The sequence below is a fragment of the Coturnix japonica genome, chromosome 7 (genome assembly GCF_054131305.1).
Source record: "Coturnix japonica strain WE chromosome 7, WE-NBRP24, whole genome shotgun sequence".
In the NCBI taxonomy this organism is placed as follows: Eukaryota; Metazoa; Chordata; class Aves; order Galliformes; family Phasianidae; genus Coturnix; species Coturnix japonica.
This window is the reverse complement of record NC_140669.1, coordinates 25939279-25963675: the sequence shown is the minus strand read 5'-3', so window position 1 is coordinate 25963675 and position 24397 is coordinate 25939279. Positions and strand designations below refer to the sequence as shown.

The 24397-nt window shown below is 42.6% G+C and overlaps 1 protein-coding gene across 23 annotated transcripts in view; it reads right to left on the bottom strand.

Moving 5' to 3' along the window:
• The window catches only part of IKZF2 (IKAROS family zinc finger 2), a 103730-nt gene that overhangs the window by 27809 nt on the left and 51524 nt on the right, over positions 1 to 24397 (bottom strand). For 15 of the 23 annotated variants that reach the window (XM_015867965.3, XM_032445731.2, XM_032445734.2 and 12 more), the window contains 2 exons: positions 20050 to 20316; positions 9988 to 10155 (listed from right to left, as the gene is read on the bottom strand). In XM_015867965.3, coding sequence (XP_015723451.2) covers positions 9988 to 10155; positions 20050 to 20316 — 435 coding nt within the window. Of the gene's footprint in view, positions 1 to 9987; positions 10156 to 20049; positions 20317 to 22445; positions 22594 to 24397 lie in introns of all 23 variants that reach the window. The other 8 variants (XM_085552772.1, XM_032445738.2, XM_015867969.3 and 5 more) reach the window with 3 other exon arrangements.

Below are 24397 nucleotides of genomic sequence, written 5' to 3'. Positions count from 1 at the left end.
TTAGAGAAGCCACTGTCTCCAAGGAGACCAGCAAAGCGCATGCAGCTGAAGGGTATCCAAGTGAGAGAGAGTCTATGGCCCGTGTCGCTTTTCTATATAAAAATTTCATCATCAGTTTCTCACCACTGCATCCTTTATGTGTGATTTATTTACTAGGAATAGCTCCAAGCCCTTAAAGGGCTCTGCCTGTCTATAAGAACTGCTCTGTCCCATGCATATCAGAACAGCCCAGGTCCTGCTTGGCTGTGTGGGGGGAAAGACTGTGCTTTTCCCAGCTTCCACTCCTAACCGAGAAGAGGTAGGAGCAAGAAAATAGCTATTTTCCAGCACTAAGAACTGCAACATAGACAGGCTAAGGCCCATACTGTCAAAAGGCACACACAGCCCATAATTCTCACTGAAATCAAGCAGACCTCAGTGCTTCTGAAGGTAAGAACCAACGTGAACTGAGCCCAAAATCAGCACTAGGAACTGAGCTTGCCTTAATTCCCTCATCAGGATCCTCACCACAGGCTTGGCCCTCAGCCTTTTCCAGGGTGCATGAAGGCATTCAGGCTGGCCTGAACTCCCCCAAAGGGAATGGAAGGAGCACAGTCCTCCATCCTCTACCCTGAGCAGCTGGCTCTCCAGACAGGAGTCTCAGGACAGCAGCATATCCGCTGCCTGACACCAAAGCTCCCGCTGACCAACACAGTCCCATGAACTGCTCACACACTGTGAGCATGAACTTAACATGAACAAAAGGAGCAAGGTTAAGGCACAGGCTTTCCCAAAGGGCAGTGCTGTGCAGCACACAGATAACTGTGGGACAGGGGAGTGCCCCAGCCAGGTGCTCTTTGTCAACGTTTCAATAAGCAGGGCCTCAGCTGCATTTCTCCAGCTTCAGGAATGAAGATAGAGATCTCATCTCTCTGTTGCAAAGCAAAGAGGGAACTTGGGGCACCCTGTGTGAAATCAAAACAGCACAGTTACGCAAAACTTGTGTGCAACTGGCATCTCTTGTGTAATCCTCCTTGTAATCGGCCTCGCTAACTACTCCAGAAAGGAAGGAGGGGCAGAGGGTGGAGAAAGTTCACACTTAGATCAAATAAAAAATGGGAAAATATCCAGAGAGCTTTAGTCAGGTAAAAACACAGTTCCCTCTCATGGGAAACCTCCAGGACAGGTTTCCTTGAACTTCATACAGGGTTATAAATAGGAGGAGAGTCATACAGAGTTCAGTAACGGTTCACTATAAAAAAAAGTCTCGACATTCTTATTTTCCTTCTCGAGTGATATCCATCAATATCTAGCTGTAAGCCAATTCATAATTACAGGTTGCTGAGAGCTCAGGAGAACAGATCACCTGTGGTTTTCTCCAGCTCTGCTATAGCGTGGTGTCAGCCAGTTTACACACCTACCCCCAGCCCACCACCTCTAACTCTCGGCTTTCTTTCCAGACAGCAAAACTACCTCCCTTACCCCTTGAAGCACTCATATGCTACCAAAAGCGTCAATGGCAACTCTCCATTTTACTAGCCCTGTAAAGCAACACAAAGATAGCAATGAAAGACGGCCTCAAACCCACATTTGATTACAAGCTTTAACTTTCTTACGGGCTCCTCCAACAACAGACAAAGGCTGGTTCCAAACGCTGCACTTCCTTTCCTCACAGGCAACATGCAAACACTTTTTGCCCTCAAAAATAATTTTCTCAAGGGAAAGAAAAAAAAACAACAATCTTTTCTTCCTTAGGGCAGGTATTTGCTGCTCAAGCGAAGTATGTGCATGAAGTGGTCTTGGTTTTGTGGAGACGTGGCTCTGTAGAGTCAGAACTGCATTTCCACCTCAAGTGCACAAGAGAGCTGTCACATCTCGGACCTCTGCTCTGCAAAAACAGCTGCAGCTACATCACAAGGCTGCCTGTGGAACAGGAGGACTCCCAGTTCACTGCACTGCGCCCCTGAAAATAAGTTATGCCAAGAGACATCCAAAGACTGAAGGCTGCCTGTGTTTACAGCTGCCCCATGATTCCTGATTCGTACATCCACGTGCCAATCTGAGCATACAGATAGTGGATTTGTGTAATAATCGCTGCCTACAAGGAAAATAAGGCCAAAAGAGGCATCTGCAGGTTGACTTTTAAAGGAACAAATGGGCCATATACCTTTAAACATCTAAGCTATTAGACTTTCACCTGACAGGTTGTCCATCGTATCTGTGGTGCATAAAGACAAATAACTTAAATTAAGGTACCTTGGTAGTTAGCTACCTGAGTTTGCAAATTGAGTCTCCTAGGGCTTTTTCCTATTTCATTTTCCCTTCACTGAAAAGCAAGGCAACAACACATACCCACTTCACACAGGCTTTGGGCTGATGAAACAGATAGTATTCATAAAGGAAACAAGATGCAAAAATTGCAGGCTAAGTAGTAAGTCCTTTAGTATTATTAATAATCACCTCGCTATTGTGTCTAAGATAATCACACAGGTATCAGGGTATAATACCTCAGTGGTTATGGTAACGATATAAAGTTATTATTCCTTCCACTTTGTAATTATCTCATTTCATCGCTGAACAAAGGATACGTAAAACTGGGGAGATAATACACAAAGCTATGCGGCAGGGTCACCAGCAGCAGTGGAATACTCTGCTAGGTACTGACATGCCCTTCATTGCAGCAATATGCCTGTACCTTGCAATAATCTGTGCATCCCGCGCTCACTCCATCACAACAAGGTTGATAAGTGGTCTTATTTTTGTTTCACCGATAGGCAACTGAGGCAGAGTTGAGGTTAAGGGGACTGCATCTCTACTAGTTTGTTTCCATAAAGTACGGTCATTTCAGTTTAGATCCCTCACAGAAGAGTAGTCGAAATTCAAAATTAGCAATCAAAAATAGATGAGTGGATGGGAAGATAAAAACAGTCTAGAACGGAATCAACACTGGACAGATGACTGCAGACTATAAATGCTGTCACGGTGTAAACCGAGTACAGGAATTATTCAGACTCAGAAGATGGTGTTAGGAAAAGCAATAATTTGCAGCAAAAGAAATGGTAGTTTAGGTTAAGTATCAGGATGAGAGTCAGTTGTAAAAAGCAGATGGGAAGTGGAATCATCTCCCTAGGGAAGCAATACAAACAGCTTCTCTGGATGTTTAAAGAACGGGTTAGGCATGCTGCTTAAGACTGCTGCTATCATATTCATCTGCTTTTTTTGATGCTAGCGAAAGCCCACATGCAGCACTGTGGCACAACAAAAGCCTGAAGGAAAGAAAAAGTCACCATTGCATTTGCTTCTGCAAAACAAGATGACTGGCACAAACTCACAGTGGAAAAGGGTCCATTTTCTCTCCAGAGCACAGAAGAGCACTTAGTCAGGCTGGCCTGTCTTATGAGAAGGACATGAGCTGCTAACATGGAGAGCAGACAGAAAACAGGCACAAATCTGGGCTTCAGCAGCCCTGTACCAAACACACACATCTTAGTGCTGGCACTACATACAAAGTATGAAGGAAGAAGTCAATATTAATGAGAGATGACTCCAGGTGAATCTTACACCATACTGAAGATGTCTGAATAAGGACCTTGACACCCCTGAGTACTATGGTGCTGTCTGAGAGCAGTGAGAGAAGATCCAGGAAGTCTGAAGAAAAGGGCAAAGGACACCCTGTTCTCTCCTTGTGAATAATTTACTGCAGTGCAGTATGGAATCTGCCCTAAGAAACTTTTCTTCATGGTGAATTTGTAGCACTAGGGGCACTACTATTTCATTTCCTTCCCCATTTTGGGATGCAAGACCTCCCTGCCTTAACACAAAACTCTTTCTTGCCATGGATCCAGAGACCTGACACCAAACACTGAGACTGCTACGCTGGCTCACTAAGAAAAGGAAACTAGGTTGATCAGGGAAAGGAGGAGACACTGCAACCTCTCTCTCCAGAGATCAGCATTTCTTTGCTGATAAGAGAGGCCTGGTCGGCAGTCCTGCTGCTGGTGGAGACCTAACAAGGCTATGCTCCACCAGGTTATAGCAGGAGGCACAAGACTTGTCTCAGACAATAACTCTGAGTACCAACTAATCTTGCTGAGAACTGACAAACAAAGCAACAGTATTCCTCTGGACTGGTATCACTCATTGCTAGCAGATGGAGTGAGCCTTTCTCTAATCAGTCAACTTACAAAGCAGCCCCAAAGCACTTAAAGCTTACATACTGAAGAAGCATGGAGCCGTACAACGCCTGTTCCCATCATCTCAATTGCACACCCTAGTGAGGAAGGAACAAAACAGACTGAGAAAAACTGGTACCCATTGCTAAGAGAGATTCATGAGGCTGGTACACAGCACATTTACCCGTACTTGCCAGTACCACTTCTCCTATTTCTCTGTCTTATCTATAAGAAACAGATCTTTTGGGTTGAACAGTCAAAGACTGATTCATAACTGCTGCAGATAAGAGGGAATCTTCAAGACTTTTAAAGGTCCGACAAGCAAAAAGCAAATGCTTCTTGCTTTGGGTGGAAACTTATCTTTTCACAAGTTCCCCCTGAACACAAAGACCAAGTGTACTTTTTCTGGAAAGATCATAATCTTACAGCATCTTTAAATCAAAGAGGGTTTCTCATTGATAATGTGCACTGCAGAAGCTTGGTCACACTAAGCCAAGATAATTCTGAGCATGTGAAAGATGACCATTTCATGTAGCTTACACTTGACACAGTAGGGCTCTGGAGGTGAAAGTGACTCCAGCGTTTCAAGGATCAGGTCCAGGCTTAGCGAAGCATGGATACAAGTTGGCTCTGCATAGGATTAAGCTTGGAGATAAAAGGCCATACACAGCAAAGCCCTGCCCTTGTATATATTTTGATCTGCTTAACTTCCAATGTTGCACATTCAAACAATATGGAAAGCGGAATACTTGGGATTTTAGAGACTACAACACAGAGGGAAAGGTACTGAAAGCACTGATGAGAAAGCAGAGCTGCTTTGGTATTGTGCACGTGCTAACAGCAGGTTAGAAGCTGGGATCTGATAGGAAAATCAAACGAGTTGGGGAAGTGATTAATTCCATTGAATTCAACTAAATCAGTGTAAGAAAAACTGAGACAAAGAGCAGCTCTGCCTGATGAAAGAGAGCTCTGAAATGCCCACAGGCTCATGACAGCTGAGGGAAGATGCAGTTTGCTAACCTATTTGCAGAATGAGGATTTGCGTGCAAAATATTGTCTCCTCCCCTTCACATACTTTCTTCATTTTTCAGATAGTGTCCTACTTGCTCACATCTAAATTCTTTTCCCCTCATTCATGATATACTTGAGGCAGGCCAGCTTTGGGTGTAATGAGACCTTCAGGTCCCAAGACTCTTCTAATTATGATGTTCTCATCATTAAAAGCATGGTTACAGAGTAGGCATTGACTTCAGCCAAGTCTTTTGAGAGTGGAGTTGTTAAAAGTGGTACGAGTCTCTCTGAGATGAAAAAAGCAATTTACAACATAGACTCGTCGTTATTCTTAATCATCATCTTTGCCACTCTCTCAATAATTCTCACTGGCTTTTGACAGGCAGTGCTTCATGCACAGCGCTGTGTTTTTCAGCTGTGTGCCAGTTCATCCAATTTTTCAGCTGGACTGAGGCACTCACAGGTGAGATGACTGAGATGACCCTCCCAGACATGCACTGGGACAGGCATTTTGTCAGAATTAAGAATTGGGTCCCTTCTGCCTCTCAGCAGTCACATGCACAAACATCACTGCTCTATTTCCCTAAGAAAAGGCTCTGTTGACAAGAACCACTTAATTGCAGGCTAGTAGGACACCTCTTGGGGCTGCTTGTAGGATGCTTTGTATGGCAACATAAGGAGCAGAGAAAAAAGCCCTTACAGAAAAGAAGAGTTGCAAAGCCAGAGATGTAAAAAGAGTTTCTAAATTTCCTTTCCACGTACAAGGGGAATTTACCTTTTTAATGAGACATATCTTGTGCACTGTACATACTTTGCTGAGAGTGTGCTTTCGGGAGTTTTTGCCTAAGCCTTTCCTTTTCAAAACAAATGCTTCACTGCTTTTCTTTTGCAAATAATATGATACCATTAGTTCGGTGCTATTAAAGAGCAGGGTAGTATCGAAATGCAGCAGCAATAAAGAAAGAAGAGAGTGAAGAAGAAACAAATATTTGTAAAAAGCAGAAAAGGGAAGAATAATTTTCTAGAAAGGAAAGAAGTGGCTTGGAAGCAAATATTAAAATGCACTGTGAGGAAAAGCTTTTGTGACAGGAAAAAATAATGATGTGACTACCCAGTTCTTAGGAAGAAATAAACAGTAAAGCTGCTGTCATATATGAATAGCACATACATACTCCTACAGTAAGGGAATGTGATTGAGGTTGCCAAGACAAAGACAGGAAAGCAGTGAAGTCATAGAATTAAGGATGCCTGAGAAGGCTTCATTTGGCCTGCCTATGTGTATGCATGACCAGACAGTCTTTTAATTACACAAATCACACAACAGGTGTCCCACAGGGCCACCCCTTGCTTAGTGTACAGGATGGATGGATGATTCCCACTAAATGAGAACCTAAATCTGCTTTTCGTTTCCTCCTTAGCAAGTGATCCTGTCCCTCATTTACTGCTTTCTACCCAGGCCCTGCTCTGAAAACTAATGCACTATTGTTTTCTAGGGGGTTTTCTAGACTGCTTATCAGTGCAGCCTGATATTTTCATATTCAAGTGTCTCTGCTTAAAATAGTGTTAAGTGGAGAAAGTTGACTTGGCTCTTTTAGACACAAGGAACTCACCTCAAAACATAACTGGTAATTTTACACACCCTCTCCGCAAAGCCTGGCTTTCCAGTACAAAGGGGCATCAGGTTCTATGCCATATCTTTCCAAGTACAGAGAACATTTAGTTTAGTTGTGCAGTTCTAGAGATGACAGAGGATATGAGTATGTATCGAGGTGACGCAGCAGGTGCTCTGTGACTTCCATCGGGGCCTGGCTTTATCTGGATGTCTTCCTCTTTAAAACAGCAAACGTTAGATAAGGTAAATCCAATGCCTCCTGTCACAACCTGCAGGAAGGGGCTACCAACTGTTGCTCCAGCCCCCTATAGCCTGTCCTTAAACTTATGTCCCAAAAGCCTGCTTGGGCACCTGTCCAGTATCACCTCCATTGAGGAACCTCAGAGCTAATCCTGGAAACAGTATCTGAAACTTCTGTAAGAATCATCAGGCTCAAGCCAGCTCTTAGTGCAATTCTCTGCAGGAATCTCTCCCCAGGCATTATCCTACTGTTGTCCTGAAGGCATCATTATATTGCTGAAACCAAAGAAGCCGCGTGTGGGAGGAAAATATAGACACAAAGTTCATCAGAACTGCGTATGTCAGTAAAAGGTAAATAACTGCAGGAGCAAATAACTGCAAGGTAAGTCCTTAATTATTTAAGGTCAAACAGCAGTAAGTACTACTGATGTGAAGTAATACTTTGCTAACCAGTCATCCCAGAAACACATAATAAGAGACAATTCTGCAGAAGACCAAGATACTCAGAAACACTTGAAAAGAAAAAGAAATAATATTGAACAGCACAAACCAAATAATCCTACCCAAGCAAAAAACAAAACAAAAAAAAACGCCCAAAACCCAACAAACAAGAACAACCCGCACAACAATCTTTTTTTAAGCTAATAGTTTCATTTCAAACCGCTCTGAGGTGCTTCTGCTAATTTATGTTAACAGTTCCTTGCTTTTTCACCTTTCCTGTCCTACTGCATGAAAACCCTGCACTAGGAACAGGAAAAAATGGACTAACTGGCAGCAGCGCTGAGAAGGTGGAACTGATTAAGTAGTGACACAAAGTGCTTTCAAAATCACAGATCAAGCCAGCTCAGAGCAAAAAAACAATATGAGATGTCTTCCATTCCTTTCCTTCTTGCATATATTGCCTCCCATTTAGCTTAAAACATTTCTTTTTTAATTAATAGCACTCTTGTTTAAAGAGGAGACAGATATGTAACATAAAAAAAGTGAATTTCGTCTTGCATTTGTGAAATCATGCGCCAGATTCTCAGCTAGTGCCAAATAACATTACTTGCCTTGCTTAGGAGATGTGATTCTGAGCTATATTAACTAAGGAACTGATCTAAAGAGCTTTCTTTTTATAAATATCAAAACACATTCAGGTTCACCTCAGTTTAGACATAAATGTACCAGACTAAAACTACACTGAAGTCTCACATTTCAAACTTGTTCTGTCTTTTCTGTCTATAATTCATCTACCTGATATCTTGTTTGTTTTTTTTCTGGTCAGAAATAACATAAAATGTACAGACTTGATGAAGTTTACGGTTTTGCTGTAGTCTTCAAGGCTTACCTACAAGGTTCCGATGTGCAGTTTCTTAAATCATAAATATGCCTGCATAGTACGCTGATAGGAAACAACTTGGGAATGTCTATCCATCTTCTCCATGAACAAGGTTCACAACTGTGGGCTTAAAACCAACCCAGCTACTTGTCCCAAGCTTTAATTGTGCTTCATCTTCATGCAAAAAGCAGAAACACGAGCCATGTACTTTTTGCACAGGAAGAATGAATAATTGCTATCAGTAGCTGTATCTAGGTAATAAAAATCTATGCTCGTATTATGACAATCTTCAACCACAATATTAATGTTTTGCCATGTGAGTTCTTTTATGTCACGATTCCTTTCTTAATTAAACTGTGGATATCTCCACTGAGTTCTCTTTCTTAATAAATTTCAAGTTGAAAATACTGTTATGGTCAGATGTGTGAAAATCACAAGTCACTGTTTCACAGACATCTTTCCCTTCTGACTTTCAGATCAGATCCTCTCAGCTGACATCTCTCAGGCAATGCTCCTTCAGCCCAGTCCCATGCTTGCACCCATGCTCATGCTTTCTGTCCGAAATACTTTTGCAACAGTGCAGCCTCCTGTGTACCTGGAGAAATTTAATAGCTTATCCTTTCTGATTCTTGGAACTGTAATAGAAACTCAGTACCCTAATGCTCATAAAACAGAGAATTCCACTGAAGTGAGGCTGACTCTTAGAATAAATGTGTATAAATAGTCAGAAGGCTCCGTGATGACATTTTCACATGCAGAGTTTCTGTCTGCAGCCGCACTTCTACCACCATGTTTCAGTAGTCACACGTTTGTTAACACCTTAAAAAAGTTCATCTGTAATCCTGTCACTTCTAACCAGTCCAATTATCTCTGCTCATTCAACAATGAAAAACAGTCTCCTACAAATGGTCTGGACATAAAAGTTGAACATCCTAGAGGATAAAAATCACGGCAAGTTAAGATCTTACTCCAGAGATCTACACAAACGAGTGAAGTGTGCAGAACGCAGCCCTTTGGTGTAGCATACAGAGCTTAGCAACACTCTGATCCTGATCATCAGGGCTATCAACATGACTACTAACATATACTTATGTGACTGTTATTTCTTTAAAATCTATTAAAAAAAAAACCCTGCATCAAGCAAGCAGGGAAAGCCCAATCTCTCCCACACCTTTAGGAATTAGAACTCCACAGGAGAAATAACTGAATCAAAAATGCAATCAGGAGGATCTTGAAAGATTAGCAAATAAGAGCTCTACCAGCATACGGCACTTAATAGATTAAGAAATTGGTATGAACTGCAAATCGGGCTTCCAAAAGCACAAATGTATTTTTCTGATCTTTGGAATTTCACAGTCACTTTGGGGCCTAGAGTGTCAGAGCAATCTGCCAGCAGAGTCTGGATACACCCAAGGAGGCATTCAAAGGGAAATGTGATAACATCAGCAGAGAAGCTCAGTTACACAAAAGGAGAGGTGTGGCTGAACCACAACTTTTCTGATTCACATCAAGGCTTTTCCAAAGCTCAGAGCTGTGCTATCTGAAGAGGATGGTGCAGCCCTGGAGCCATCAGGTATTTCCACAACATGCTTCGCTCTAGCAGTAGTGAGAAAGGAACCAGCAAGAGGGAAAAGAAGACACGGCAGACTCACCAGAGTGGGTCCTGAGGTGTCCTGTGAGGGCGTCCCTCCGTCGGCAGGCGTAGCTGCAGAAGGGACATTTGAACGGCTTCTCCCCAGAGTGCAACTTGATGTGCCTCAGCAGGTTCCCTTTCTGGGTAAAAGAAGCTCCACATTGGTTGCAGTGGAAGGGGCGTTCACCTGAAAGGGAAAATGGAAGGGAGAGTGCTGTCAAGAAACACCAGAAGATGCCCACTGTCCCACTCTCAGTAACACTGTCACCTCACATAGGTCTGCTTGCACCATCACACTGTTTCTTCTGCTTTGTCAGTAAAGCTTCCAGCTTTAACCCCTTACACAGCATCAGCTTCAGGTGATCACTGCCACCTGATTTTCACGAAGCTCCCAGTCTCAGAGGTTTTGTCTTCAGAAAATGATGAGCTCTGCTCAAAATTCAGATCCATAACTGGAGTCTGTAGTATTTATCTCTACAGTTCTGCATGTATCTTTAGTATTGGTCCAATCCACATAAATAATTGAAGCTGAACAGATATTAAAGTCTTGGTTTTGGACAGATATTAAAGTCTTTGTTTTATACTATACCTTTTGCTTACACTGCAACTTAATTAAAGCCCCCTTTTAAAGGCTGCTTTCCATTGCTGAAGTGGTACAAAGACAATTAATGCAAGTGACAGTCAGGCCCACAACCTTTGTGAAATAGCAAAGGCTAAGAAAGTCTCATGATGTTAAATAGAGAAACAGGCAAATTTGTGTAAAAACTAATGGAAAAGACTTGTTTAATGCAAAAAATAATTAATTAATTTTAACAGAGACTCTACTCCTTACTCAATCCGCCCCACAAACATACACATACACACACACACACAGAGAAATTACGTTGATGCTAATCATTTATATTTGCCCTTGATAGTGAGGACTGGATCAAGAAACTCTTATTTTTTAATTTTTTTATTTATTTTTTTTTTAATTTAAAGGGGAAAAGAAATATGACAAACTGACATAGGCTTCCTGAAGTATTATTAAGACTATAATCCAGATCAACATTTGCTGAGGACACTCGGTTCTGTCCCAGCATTTCTGGGCACATGGTCAGCTATAAGCACCTACTTGCATCCCACTGGGCAGATTGAGAGTCTGTAAGGCACAAAAATATACTCAACACTTGCCATTCATCCAGTCTTTAAATGATGAAGGGGCTTCACTAGCCAGAGCTCCCCTGCTCTAAAAGGTCTTGAACATCAGATTTCAGATGTAAGCACTTCCATTCATTTTTTTAAGCATAACCCTTATCATGGATCCTTGGTCAGATCCTGTTGGGACTCTTGAGTTTGAATTCATTATCATGAAGCACAGTTCTTGTGAAAAATAAACATGTTCTGTGATCTTTCACATCTCCCCAACTCCTTTTTTCAGTTGCTTTAAAATGGTTACTCCCTGGCTACATAACGATGTTTTTTGTCATAGTAGTTCACACGTCTGGTGTAAACACCAACATCTGTCTTCTGATTCAAATGGAAAGAGGGAGGAAGAGAGCTCTCACAGGTGTCCTCTAGCAGTTCTTGCTTTGGTGGTTTAAGTCACTGCCCATGCCATGGTCCTGTAAGAAGGGCAACAGAAGGGAGGTGTGCCATATATGTACCACATCTCTGCAACTTCATTCTGTGCGTTGAAGGTAGATCTGAAACCACTGCAGATGAACTGAAGAAGATATTAAGGCTGCTACCATCTTGCCAAAAACACTGTGGACTAATAATAAAGAAAAACCAAGCCATGAAGCTCTTCTTCCAAATACACCAAATATACAAGCTCACTGGAATTGATAGTTTGTGGTTTCTCCATGGAACTCTGAAGGATCTGATCAGCCGTTATATTCTTTTAAATCATTTTAAAACATTCTAACAGAGATATGTAAAAAGTATAAAGTCAACAAATCCTGTGTGTGTGTGTGTGTTTTCTGTTTTGCTTTCGGTGTCTGAGAAAACAGGCAGAACTCCCTCCCTCTGACACATTTCTCAGTATTCAGGAATAACAGCTTCAGTTTCGGGATGACAACATTACAGAAAGCAGCAGAATTCTCACCAAGTTTCAAGCCTGTTCTTTTATTCCTGCCGGTTTTTAAGCTATGCAGTTTGTGTGTTTTGCCCAACTTTTCTTTGATATTCTTGGAGGCCACAGGTGAGCAGGTATTATTCCTCAGTAAATAGGCAGCTGAAGACATGTTCGAAGTCTTCAGTCAGGAATTCAAGTAATCACTGCACTACTACAGCTCAGTGGCAAAGATGACATGAGAATATCCTTCATGAAGCTTCTTGCCACATACAGAATCTGCTACAAGAGCACATTTTAATTTCGATAGACTACTTTAATCCAGAAGGAACTAATTTTTTCCTACTGGTTTTAATTCTGAGTAAATCATTCGATCTGTTTCTTACAGTTTTGTCCAACCATGTATTCCCTGCTTCTTGATTAAACTGCAGCCTTCTGGGATGACAATTAATTTTAGTCACACTCATGCTATTGAATAGCAGTTTTTAAATCTAGTACAGTTAATACCAGACACAAACATCCAATGGAAAGTTACCCCAAAATAGTAAAAACCCAATAATAAGATTTTGCTGTTTTTATATGAACTCTGCTGTTTGATGCCCACTTGAGACAATAGCAAACCAACCTCTTATTTATCACGCCAGTGCCTTGAGAAGACTGCTTTCCCCATTATTTCTCCTGCTGTTTTCTGCTAGTAGGTTTCAGAAGTACTCCAGCATTATTAGTATTCTTTAACAACAAAGTAACGTCCCTGACATCTTTATTCACTTCCCTTATGCTCCTGTGAAAGTTTTTTGTTCATAGCTGAAAGTAATCATACTTCTAATTTAACACACTAATAATAACCATGCTGTATTCTAAGATTCAGCTAATAGTAACCGAAGTGCATGCTTTGTAAAGAATCAGAACACCAGACATAGGTAGATTTACAATTCTAGCATCTGACTGCATAAATTTAGTCTCCATACCATGCTGGTCTGCACAGCCCGAGCACTTGGGAAGGGTCATTACTCCCATTCTGCAGTCCTGGGAACCCACTGCACAATACATGGGATAACCTGTCTGACACCAGCTTGGGCAGCTCTACTTCACTCATGAAGAGTCTTTACCTAAATACATTTCCTCTCTACATGGCAGTTCCTGTGTTTAAAATATTTTCCTGTCTTTTGGGGCAAGTGCAGCACAGATACCTTAGAAACTAGAGACAAATACAATAGATTGCATGCGTGGCTATGGGAGGCAACAAACAATTGTAAATGTGGTGCATGTTACACCATTTATAGATATGCGTTTGCCTTTTGATTCTGTTAACTTGCGCTGACTTACTAAAATAGGAATTCATAAAAAGGACGTGTACTGAAACGTGTGACTACACGAGCTTTTTCCTTTTTAACACTGGATACTAAGTGACTGAAAATACTTTTAGTCTACTGCTAAATATTAAATCTTTTCTCTCCCTTAAAGCCAAAGCAGGGCAAAAAAGCCTTCCACCCTTAGAAACTAAAAAATTACTCAGCGGAGAGAGGGAGAAAACAGTTAACCAAACAAAAAAGATGTTTCTTTTCAGCTCCAGATTTAAGACCTTAAGTCAGAGCCCTGTTCTGCAGCATGCAGAATTTAATTCTCTAAAGCCACTTCAGGAGTAGACAGGGCAAGGTGAGCCAGAGCTGCCGAGTATTACCTGAATAAGAGCAGTCTGTGCCTGGGAACAGCACTAGTAATTAAGAAGAGCAACCCCACCAAACAAAACAGAAAGACCCAAAGCCCAAGGTTTTGTTTTCTTTAGTTTTTTAAATCATTTTATACTTATATAAAATATTAACAAGTATAATTTTGAATATTTACCTCTAAATTACAGTAAACCACCACAGAAACAAAACAGTTCATTGGTTAAAATGTATCCATTATAGCTATTTCTTCTCCAGGAAAAATAACACTGAAATATTACTTCTCCTTAGCTACACCAGTATCTATAGTACACAACTTAACTTGCTGTCACGTAAACAAATGCTGAGATGAAAAGCCATGTGGACCAGCAGAGTTGGGTTTATTAGCATGGCATGGTCTTTTTACAAGTATCTTTAATGCATGGCACATCACCAGAGACTTCAGAGCAAAAGCTATGAGTACTTTCTAACTGAAAAAGCCTGAAACCAGCCAAAATAGCAGGTTGATGCTTTAACAGCTGCCATATTTTACCACGTATATGGCAACTGTTATTTCAAAGGGCAAACCAGCTCCATTTTCTACTTAATCGGAAGCTTCCCTGTACAACAGTTCTCCTTTACTGCCTCAGCACGGAAGTGCTGCGCAGGAGTTTCACTATGAGTTGGCCTTCTCTGAATTCTGTACCCCTGCAAAATACATCAGTGACATTTTCTGTATCAAAACAGAAATGTAAGCGGCGACGAAGTGCGGCCAAAGCTGTTCTAACACTTCTAATGAGACTGTCACAAGTGGTTGTCAAAATGCACATGAATAAGTAAGTATCTCTCATAAGCTAGAGAAATTAAACATCTTCCACTTGGAATCAATTGCTTTCTGCTGTGTGTTCTACAGCTTAAAACTTTTCAACGTAATATTTGGGAAAGCGGACCCCCAATTCCCCAGATCTGGTATTGTTTTCAATACCCTGTGTCCACAGACCTCCTGACCAAGCACACTTCATAACCCTCATCTGAAAGTTTCTGTCCCTTTAAAATCAAATGGAGCAGCTCACAAAATAATACACATTCTTGGTAAAAGCAAAGCCTGCTTACTTACAGAGCCACATTCAAGTCCCCTCCTAGGAGTGCTTTAAGTACCTTCTTTTTTCTTTTAAAAACACAGGTTTTAAAGCCTCTTCAGAATGCTACAGAAAGCCAGGAAAGAGGCTTTATAAACATTAAATCCAGGTCCAGTGGGACTACATTTAGCATCTGTTCTGGTTAAATATATATCAAAGACCTCAGCCGTTCCTGTTTGGCACATATTTTTGATACACAAAGGATAACTTTGGTACTTCTCAAACAGGATTATTATTACTTTAACTACTTACTGTAAAACCACTGTGCTCCCACTGCCAGTGAGAAGGTAATTCTTCATACTGACAGTGCTGATTTGCACCCTTCGACAGTAGGCTTTTTGTTAACACTGGGGTGAGAAGAAACACAGCTACAACTGCCGCCATCCTGCTCTGTCCCAGATGAAATCTCAGCAGCCCTGCTAACACACTGGCAGGCAATGAGATGCAACACGCCTTCATCCCAATGAAATACAGAGCACCAGATTTGGCTCCATTCCCACGTCTGTTATTCTGGGGACTACCCTATCTATATACTTACTGTTCTATTCATCATTCAACAACCTGCACCTCACTTGCCATCCGTGATTCTACTATGGTTTGGTTTTTTGTTTTTTGTTGGGAAAAACCCTCTTCCAAGGTAATGCCATTTATTGTAAAACGGTAGTGGCAAATCTCTATGGAAAAATTCCTGGGAATTTTTGGGTGATTTCCCAATGTCCTCTATACACCAATTTATGACCTTTCTTTCTGTGAACAGGCCAAAACCAAATGTGTTTAGGAAGTACTGCGAGTCAGACACATCCCTATGCAGAAAGCCATTTCAACAACTTCAAGCATCTAAGCTCTTCTTCCTTATGCTTCAGTACAAAACGACACTTTCAGAGAAGTCAGATGATTCATTTAGGAACTTAAGTAGAAAATATCACTCTTTGAATTCGGCCCTATGACTTTTGATTTGTTGCCAGATGATTCTCCTTCCAAGAGGTAGCCTGCAGTAGGCTACAAATCACAAATTAAAGCCGATTACACTCTTGTACTAGAAGAATTTGGCAGTTCAAGGGAGTTAATTGTTGTGTGTTAATATGACCATTTCGTTAGATTTGCTCCTGGTTGGTTGCTTTAGGCAGAGAAGTCTTAAACTGAGCAGCCTGAGTAGCATTTCCTCACCTAGTATTAGTGCCCCAAAAACCTGAACTCTGAACCAAAAAATAATAAATTCATCATTTCAATGCTGCATATGTTCAGTCATAACACCATACATGTGATAGTAGAACTGAAGGTTTTCCTTGTTGGTGCTTGCCTTATCTCCCTTTATTCACTTGATGGTACTGCAATGCACGTGGAGAGCAGGGAAAGATCTGAGACCCTTCAGTGGTTAGGACTCCAAAAAGGCTGAGAACAACACAGCAGTGGCCCCAGAAGAAGTGTGGCAAGAGCTCTGTGCTGCTGCATTGCTTCCCTAAAGCTGCAGCTTGAGGTCTGGCTGCGGCAGCACAGACCCTTTAGGTCTGGGTGTCTAAACCTCCCAAATCTTAAAGCAATGAGGATGATTCCTATCCTGTCTTAGAAATAAAGAGGTGCTTCTGAATCTGACAGCAGACTGGATAAAGCACTGGGTGTTACTGGGGAGAAAAATCACTATTCACAGTGCAAGTGAGAGTTGTGGAGCTCACTGAGCATAGCCACAGCATGGCTGCAGCAGTAAATATTTTCTGCTTAGCACAAAATGAGGACTGAGGACATTTTAATTCAGGCCCGCTAGCAGAAAGTCTGAAGAGGTGAGAAATCATTGGCGTTCCTTTTCATTAGCTCAGACAAATTGGATTATTGACCTCATCTTCCTCCTCTCCCCTTTTCTCAGCATCCTCAGGCACAGGCCCCTGGCATATCCAGTGGCAATATTATGTGACTCGTTACCTCCAGCAGTAATAAAAAGCTCTGATAAAGATGCTGCAACCCGGGGCACTTGGTGTGGAATATGAAATTTGGACCAAAAGAAGATAGAGATGATGGAAAATAAATCAAACCTATGCTGACACATGCTATTTTTTGGACATGATAATGCGGCATGTGAGGAAGGGGCCAGGGTTAGCCAGCTCACTAAAGTTCAGAGTGCAACATACTTCATTCCTGTACTGAACATTTCTGTCAGTGACGACAAATAAACAGAAAGGCCTTCTTGTGATGGCCATGCAGATTACACAGATGTTCCACCTGAATTACCAGCATTTCAGAGAAACATTGTGTTCTGTGGCATTAAATGAGCAGCTCTGCTATGGAGGGATGAGGGAGCAAAGCATCACTCGTCCTTTATGCAAGAGCAAAGGATAAATGGGAAATCTCTAACTCTAACAAGGCAGGGAGTGGTCAAAATCATGAGAGAAAATGGATGCTTTCCATGAGGATGAGAGCTGGGACATCCAACTGACAGGCTCTGCCCTTACCCATAGGAGAGGATATTCTCCCCATCCCCAGACATGTTTGGCTGAACTACTGCGATGTGGCAGGGGAAGGCAAATGCTCCTCAAGAGCAGAGGAATAATGCCTGCAGGAAACTGTGTCCCTTTATGTGCACAACACAGCCAAAGCCACATGGCACAGCTTCTCACAAAGCTTCAGTTCCAAAGCCTAAGGAAAGCCACACTTTTGTCCCAGCACACAGGCAAATTACAACCTCTGCCATGACCACAGCACTGAGTGTGATTTACATAGAATGCTGTTAGGATTTTGGGAAGAGAAAAGGACTTCAGTTTTTGCCAGTGCAAACAACTGGCCAGACCATGCTTTGGCTGTGTACTGATAAAGAGGAATGCAAGGCGGGATCCAGCTCCCAAGGCACACATGAATTGTCTTCAGAGGTAAGGACTTACATGCCAGTCGCATTACCTGATAAAGAACATCATCCATTTCCACTTACTGGGCAGGACCTCCCTTCCCTCCACCATCCTCCCTTGGGCTGTAAAACCAGACTGCCCACAGGCCAGGGCTCATTCCAGAGCTGGGGCCAGCCCATTCAGCCCAACTGCTGAGGAAGTGGCAATATATTTTCAAGTACTGCACTTTAACAGAAAGATACCAGTATGTTAAAAATACTCCTTAAAATCAAGGATGTGGAAATCCAAGCAAATTTCTCCTTCTGTTGTGGACAGTGAAGTAGCAGCATGTATTAAAAAACAAACAAACAAAGCAGGGGAAAAAAAAATCCCCCGCAAAATTTGCCAACTGCTGTGCTGAGAGTAGAGCACCAGGCAGCACTTGTATATGCTTAACATATCTGTACAGTGCAGTGCAGCACACTCCTCTGCTCAGATGGGAGAAGAGATATAGCTCGTTACAGAGCCACCACTAGCCAGAAGGCAAGAGCTACTAGCCATGTAACTCCTACATACACACACACGTGTAGTGGTTGTCACCCATACACAAGTGAGAATATGTCCTGTTTCTTCTGAATTCACATTTTCTTTAAAACAAAAAGGAAGCTTTGTCTGTATTTAAAAGACAAGCTAGCTATCTCCAAAAAAATCAGGCTATTTAATTAAGTACCTAAATCTAAAATTAGCAGGTCTAATTTAGCTGTTCAAGTTCAAATATGTGGATTCTGATGCACCTACAATACATATGCTCAGATAGATGCAAGTGCCAATGAAAACTTTTCAGCTGAAAGCTGGAGACTCAGTCTGTTGCATTCTCTGTACTCCTTCCCTTTTCTAGTAATAGCATGTCAAATTGTTAATCAAGACTTCGTTCCTCCAGCTAATGCGTTTCCCCTGTCGTAATTGCTGTCTAAAATCATGACTGCATCATAAACGATACTGCAATACTTTGCATTATACATTTGTGTTAAGTTATTATCAATACAGCTTATATACAGGGCATTAACTACATAATATATATTTATTATTCCTCCATACAGAAATTCTATTGATTTCTTTCCCATCAAGTGCACACTACTTGACTTCAAACTACCCGATTTACAGGGGGATTGTACCAAGTCTTTTCTTATTCTGTCTTAAAACTCCACTTTTCTTTTTACATCCTGGCAGATATCTCACAGTTACAGTGGGAGCCTCTCACCCCATTAAATAATAGCAAAGAGAGAGAAATAAATATATATATATCTTTCATTTTCTCAAAAAAATAGTAGGAATAAACACCCCCTGAGGCTCAAGAGAAACCTGTGCTTAACCTCAGTAAGATTTAAGCATATGTCTTAAGCCAAAAAGTATATATTGCAGCAGTTCGGGTGTTACACATCTTAAATCTCATAGAAGTTAAACACATGCTTAAGACCTTTTTTTGAATCAAAGGCTCTCCGTGATAGATTCCATAAGACTCCACAGCATTGTCTCCTGGCACCATCCTCGCTTTTTCTTCTATTACAGGTAACTGCCACTCCCACCTGAGCGAGTTAAGGATCAGCCTCTGGGTACCTTCATTTACCCAGGTTAGCCCAGACTCCCCCTAAACTTGTTTTGAACTTGAGGTCTGTTCTTTCTTTCTTTCCCCAAACCATATGGCAGAGGTTTTGCCTGCCCCTCGAATTATCAAATCCTTAAGGCTAGAAAGCTGTTTTGGTCTCCAGTCAGTAGTAGCACTAATAGTAATAAATATAAATGCAAGGAAAATGTAAGCATCAAAAGATGCCACAAAAAATGGCATCTACATTTGTCAGGGCAAGCACTACTTCATAAGAACAGCTCAGGTGAGGTTTCTTTGATGGAGTGGTCACATGATGAGCAGCAAGCCCATCTGAGCACCAGGATAAGCATCTGAGCATGAGGCTGTGGCTTTGCACAGTCACCCAGCATCACATCTAGCCTCTCATGAAGGTGTGTGACACCCAAGCTGCTGGCCTAGTTAATCTACAAGCAGCTCCAAGGGAAAGCCCTGAAACTCACCTTAAAGTATAAAAAATTTTGCACGTTCACGCAGACAGTTATCACATACACACACCCTCCATATTCTCCCTAGTCAAGATCAGTAGAAAGATTTGATTTTCAGACTTCTGTCACGTTTTTAAGAATCAAAAACTAGAAATGAACACCGAGGATGTGCCCCACTTGCCCAAAACACAGAATCACCAGAATCCAGGGAGCAGAGGGAGAACTGAAACAGCAAAGCCCATTTTTCCCCTCCCCAGTCTCCTGCTACCCCATGAATGAAAAGGGAAGAGAGAACAGTTGTCAGGTAATATCAACATCAGATGCCACAGGCAGTCATCAGATTTTCTTTCAGCTGCTTACCAGTGTGGCTCCTTTTATGTACCATTAGCACATTGGGCCCAATGCAAACCATGCCACAGACGTCACATTTCAGTTTACCATTCGGAAGCCGGATTCCTCCCTCGCTCGATAGCTCCTGAATCTTTCTGTTATCCGCCATCTCGTTATTCTCAGTGAGGGGCTCTTCCAGGCTGCTTCCTTCATCGAGAACCCTGACCTCATCTTCCTGACAGAAGGTCTTCCTGTCAGATTCCTCATCACTTTGCATTTCTACCTTCACTGAATTTGCTGAAATAAAAACAAAACAAACAAACAAAACACAAAAATACATTAAAATGTGTATTTTTCTAAGTTCCCAAATGCTAATATAATATTAAAGCACAGTCTGGAGGCTCAAACAAACACAAGCGCCTCGAGGTAGTGGCAACAGCACCAGTTACAACCAAATTTCAGTTCAAGACAATCTTCTTTTCCTAATTTAGAGCCTAGAAACTAAGGTGTGGAGAGATCCAGACACATATGGAAAGCTGCAGAGATATACCATGCTTAAAGCCTGACTTCCCACTGCTCCACTCAAAGCACGGGAGCTCCCTTCCTTTCAAGGGACCAAAGTCACGAGTACAGTACACCAGGACACATCAACATCCCTCCTGTCCTCAGTTTGGGAAGGGAAACACAACTTTTCCAGAGACAGGACACTGCACCACCAGAGCTCACAGAAATGAGCATGCTACACAGGCAGGATTGCTCAAAGCACAGGGACTTGATGAAGCAGGGCTCCTGTTAGTAAGCTCCAAACCAGCCTGCCTGCACAGGCACGTCTCCTGACAAGGGGATGTCAGCTCTGGAGGAGCCTCAAGTACTTCTGTGCCACCATATTCTGATTCATGCAAATGGGACACTGCCAAGGCAAACAGTGAGACCTACGCTGCTGGTTTAGTTATATCTGTAAAATAAGCACACTTAGAGATGTTTCTTATCTGCCTGGTTAGACCAATGGGCCCACCACTGATTTCTTTAATGCTCAGGTCACAGGACAAACCTGTAAGTAACAAGTGCTTGTGGGTTCAGCAGATCTTAATAGAAAAGGAACATATCAGGTCTTTTCACAGAGGGGTCTCAGCGCAGGGGTGTTTTAATCACCAGACACCCACGTTCCAACGGCTGGTGGAAACTGCTGCAAGGCCTTTCCCAGAGTCACACTCTCCGACCACACTGTCAGCCAGAAGTCGAGCCCACACGCCAGTTTCCATAAGCCCTGATCCTGCTGAGGGGGTTTAAAAAGGAGGTGATTCAGCCTTCATATCTCAGCAGTCTTTGACCCCTGCACTGAGGCCATTAGCATGAGTGTGAATGGCTGCAGAGCATCTGAGTGCAGGCGTGTGGCCTGGGTCCGGCTGTGTCTCTGGATCCCTGCCGGAGGCCTGTGCTCCAGGCCCCAATGTGACAAGCGAACAAGAGAACTAGAAATAACTGGGTCTGCTTGCTGCCAGTCAGCACATTTTCCAAGGGCTGCCCTGGCAGCATCCGAAGAACTAACTAACCCTCTCACTTCCTTCTTCACCCTTTCTCCTCCTTCCCCCAAATTGATGGTCAGAGAAAACAGAAGGTTGAGAGACCAATGTTGATGTTGCAATTCTAAGCCATGATCGTTACCACCAGACAAAAGCATAATGAACAGGATAAAGGCACCAGAAACCAAACAATAAGATGCTGCTTTTTAACCATAAAATTGTTGAAGTGCATCTTCTACTATTCATCGAGGCACTAATGGAAGCTCAGGAATGGAAGTACTATCACAGCAAAGCCCGTCTCAAACAAGGACACAGACAGATCACAGCAGACTGATACCAGCACAGGCACTGTCATCACAAAATTCTTCATCTACAAAATACTTCAGCGTTTCATTTATAGAAGGGAATTGATATTTTGTTGCCACAGAGATGCGTTTATTGTTAAAAAAAGAAACAATGGCACAGACAGAGAGCTTGGCTGCAACTCAGCTCCCGCCTGCACCTTGGGTGCAAGATGGCGATTGCCACCTCACCTTGTGCCGATGGTGCACAGAGATATGGCTCAGGTCCTCCTCCCACCTCCTGTGCAAAGCACGTGCTTGTGGTATATGGGCAGCCCGACTTCAGAGCTGGGGAACAGCAGTTCCCTCCAATAATAGCAGCCTTTTGGGGCATTCAGCAAGTCGGAGAGCCAAGCTCAAACAAATGGCTTGCTGTCTTCAGGAGCAGGATTTAATTCTCTTGGCTACACAGGTAGCTCTGGCAGAGACAGGAGAGGTACCAGTGGCTCCTGACCCAAAACCCTGCATTGCTACCACAGTACCATACATCGTCTTTGCACGGTAATGCATAAAGTAACCAAAAAAACCCTCATATCAATTGAGCATATTTATATGTACTCACAAGGGAAAGAGACAACGTCGTATCTTATCTGTCTTCTTGCATTAATTTCACAGATTTCTCTGTCCGTATCTGACATGGAATCACTAGACAGCACCAAGACATCATCACTACTTGCCATGGAAGTCTGCGGACCTCTGGCTGCTCACTCCTATGAAAGCAAGGTTTTAAGAGCTTACAAAACTGGAAGATCACTTACTTTATAATGCCCTAGGGTTTCTGTCTGCTGAATGCTGGGTTTCATCCTTCCAAAACACACAGAGCTCCCAGACTCCTGCAAAGGTAGCTCACAAAGCCCAAGTAATTTAGGCTGTATTTCTCGACATATCCCAGCTATTTCGTAAAGGACAGCAAACAGCCTACACGACTTATTTCCCTCACTGTTACGCACATGCTCAGCATCGTATTTGCCATTCTCAAAAGCCCTCGGTTAGCTCCTGTTGCTGTATAAAGGTTTCCTTCAGCTGGGACTGACCGCAGGTCCCCAAGGAAGGGAACACTGGCACAGCAGGATCTCCTCAGCAGTTTGTGAGGGCTTTGCTAATCAGGTCATCTTTGCTGCCCTACATCACACTGGTGCACAGCTGTATACAAATGGGTGCTTAAATTGCATACAGTTTATTTTCTCTGTTCTCAGCCAGGCTTTGAAACTACATTCGTTTTATAGAGCTGCCTTTGTTTTCACCTGCAGCCACAAACTCAGAGAACATAATGAACCCTGCTACAAAGGGAAGAGAAATATCTGAGGGATGTTTATGGCTAAGCTACGTCGTACACCATCTCCATGTCAAACCTCACCCCAGGTTCCCCTGCCTTTCTTGTTCACACACTCACTAAAAGTGGCAAGCTTTCTCATTCCTTGCCAAAACAAAGCAGAAATAAGCAAATGGAAACTTCTATTTTATTATTTAAGTTTTTGGCACTTTTCCTAAAAATCACAGCAAACAAGATCATAGAGATAAACTCTAATCCATCTCGCTGCAATGACTTCAAGTCAGATCATTTGCCTCCAGCTAATACAAGTTCCCTCCACTTTGTCCCAGTTGAACATAACATCTCGTCTTCATCGAAGAGACACACACAGCCCCAAAATCTTCTGCCTGTGGACAAGAAAGTAGTGGCACATGTCCAGCAGACCACACAGCATCAACCAAGCGAGCCTGAATCACACTTTACCCTGAGTGGTCAAATTGAAAACAATTACTGCTAATGTCTTATAAGTGCTAATTAAATTGCAATTCCCTGTTAAACAGTATTCTGGCAACTCTTCAGTACCCAAATATTTTCTTCACCCACAAATTACTGTAGCTACACACCAGAAGTTGGAGGATCCACTTAGAAAAAAATGTTCTTAGTGTTTCCTCCTCTGACATGGAAATCTGTCTCACACAAATGTAAGATCTAGGAAAAACAACAAGTCAAACCAAAGCCACTTCCTCATCTTGCTGAAAGATCTGATGGCCAGGTAGGCAGTTAGGCACAGCTCTGGACATCCTTTCTCAAGCAAGCAAGCTCAAGCGCAATTCCCACTAGATAGCAAAAATCCTACTGCCCAGCACAACACGGAGCATGCAGCAGGGCTTTGCCTCCCCGTCTCCTCCACTGTCTGCTGTCCTAGGTCATTGCTTATTTTGTCTGTGGCCTTGGAGAAGCAGGCTGGCCGCTGTCACCAAGGGACTGTGGTCTCCAGCTGGAGGTTAGCCACCAGCCTCTTCCTGCTGCCCCCGGAGCAGCAGAAAAAGCACGCCTGACCCTTGCCTCTTCCCCAGCTCCTCTCCTCTCACCAGCAGGAAACAAAGCACTGGCCCAGGTTCAGATCCTCAGCCTTGAGGAGGTAAAATTTGAATCTGCCACCCCCGAAGAGCCTTGGGGTGGCTCTGTGGGCGAAGGCAATGAAGGATGTTCACAGACACAAGGTGTTCCCTGACCACACTCATGGGACAGAGCAGGGCAGA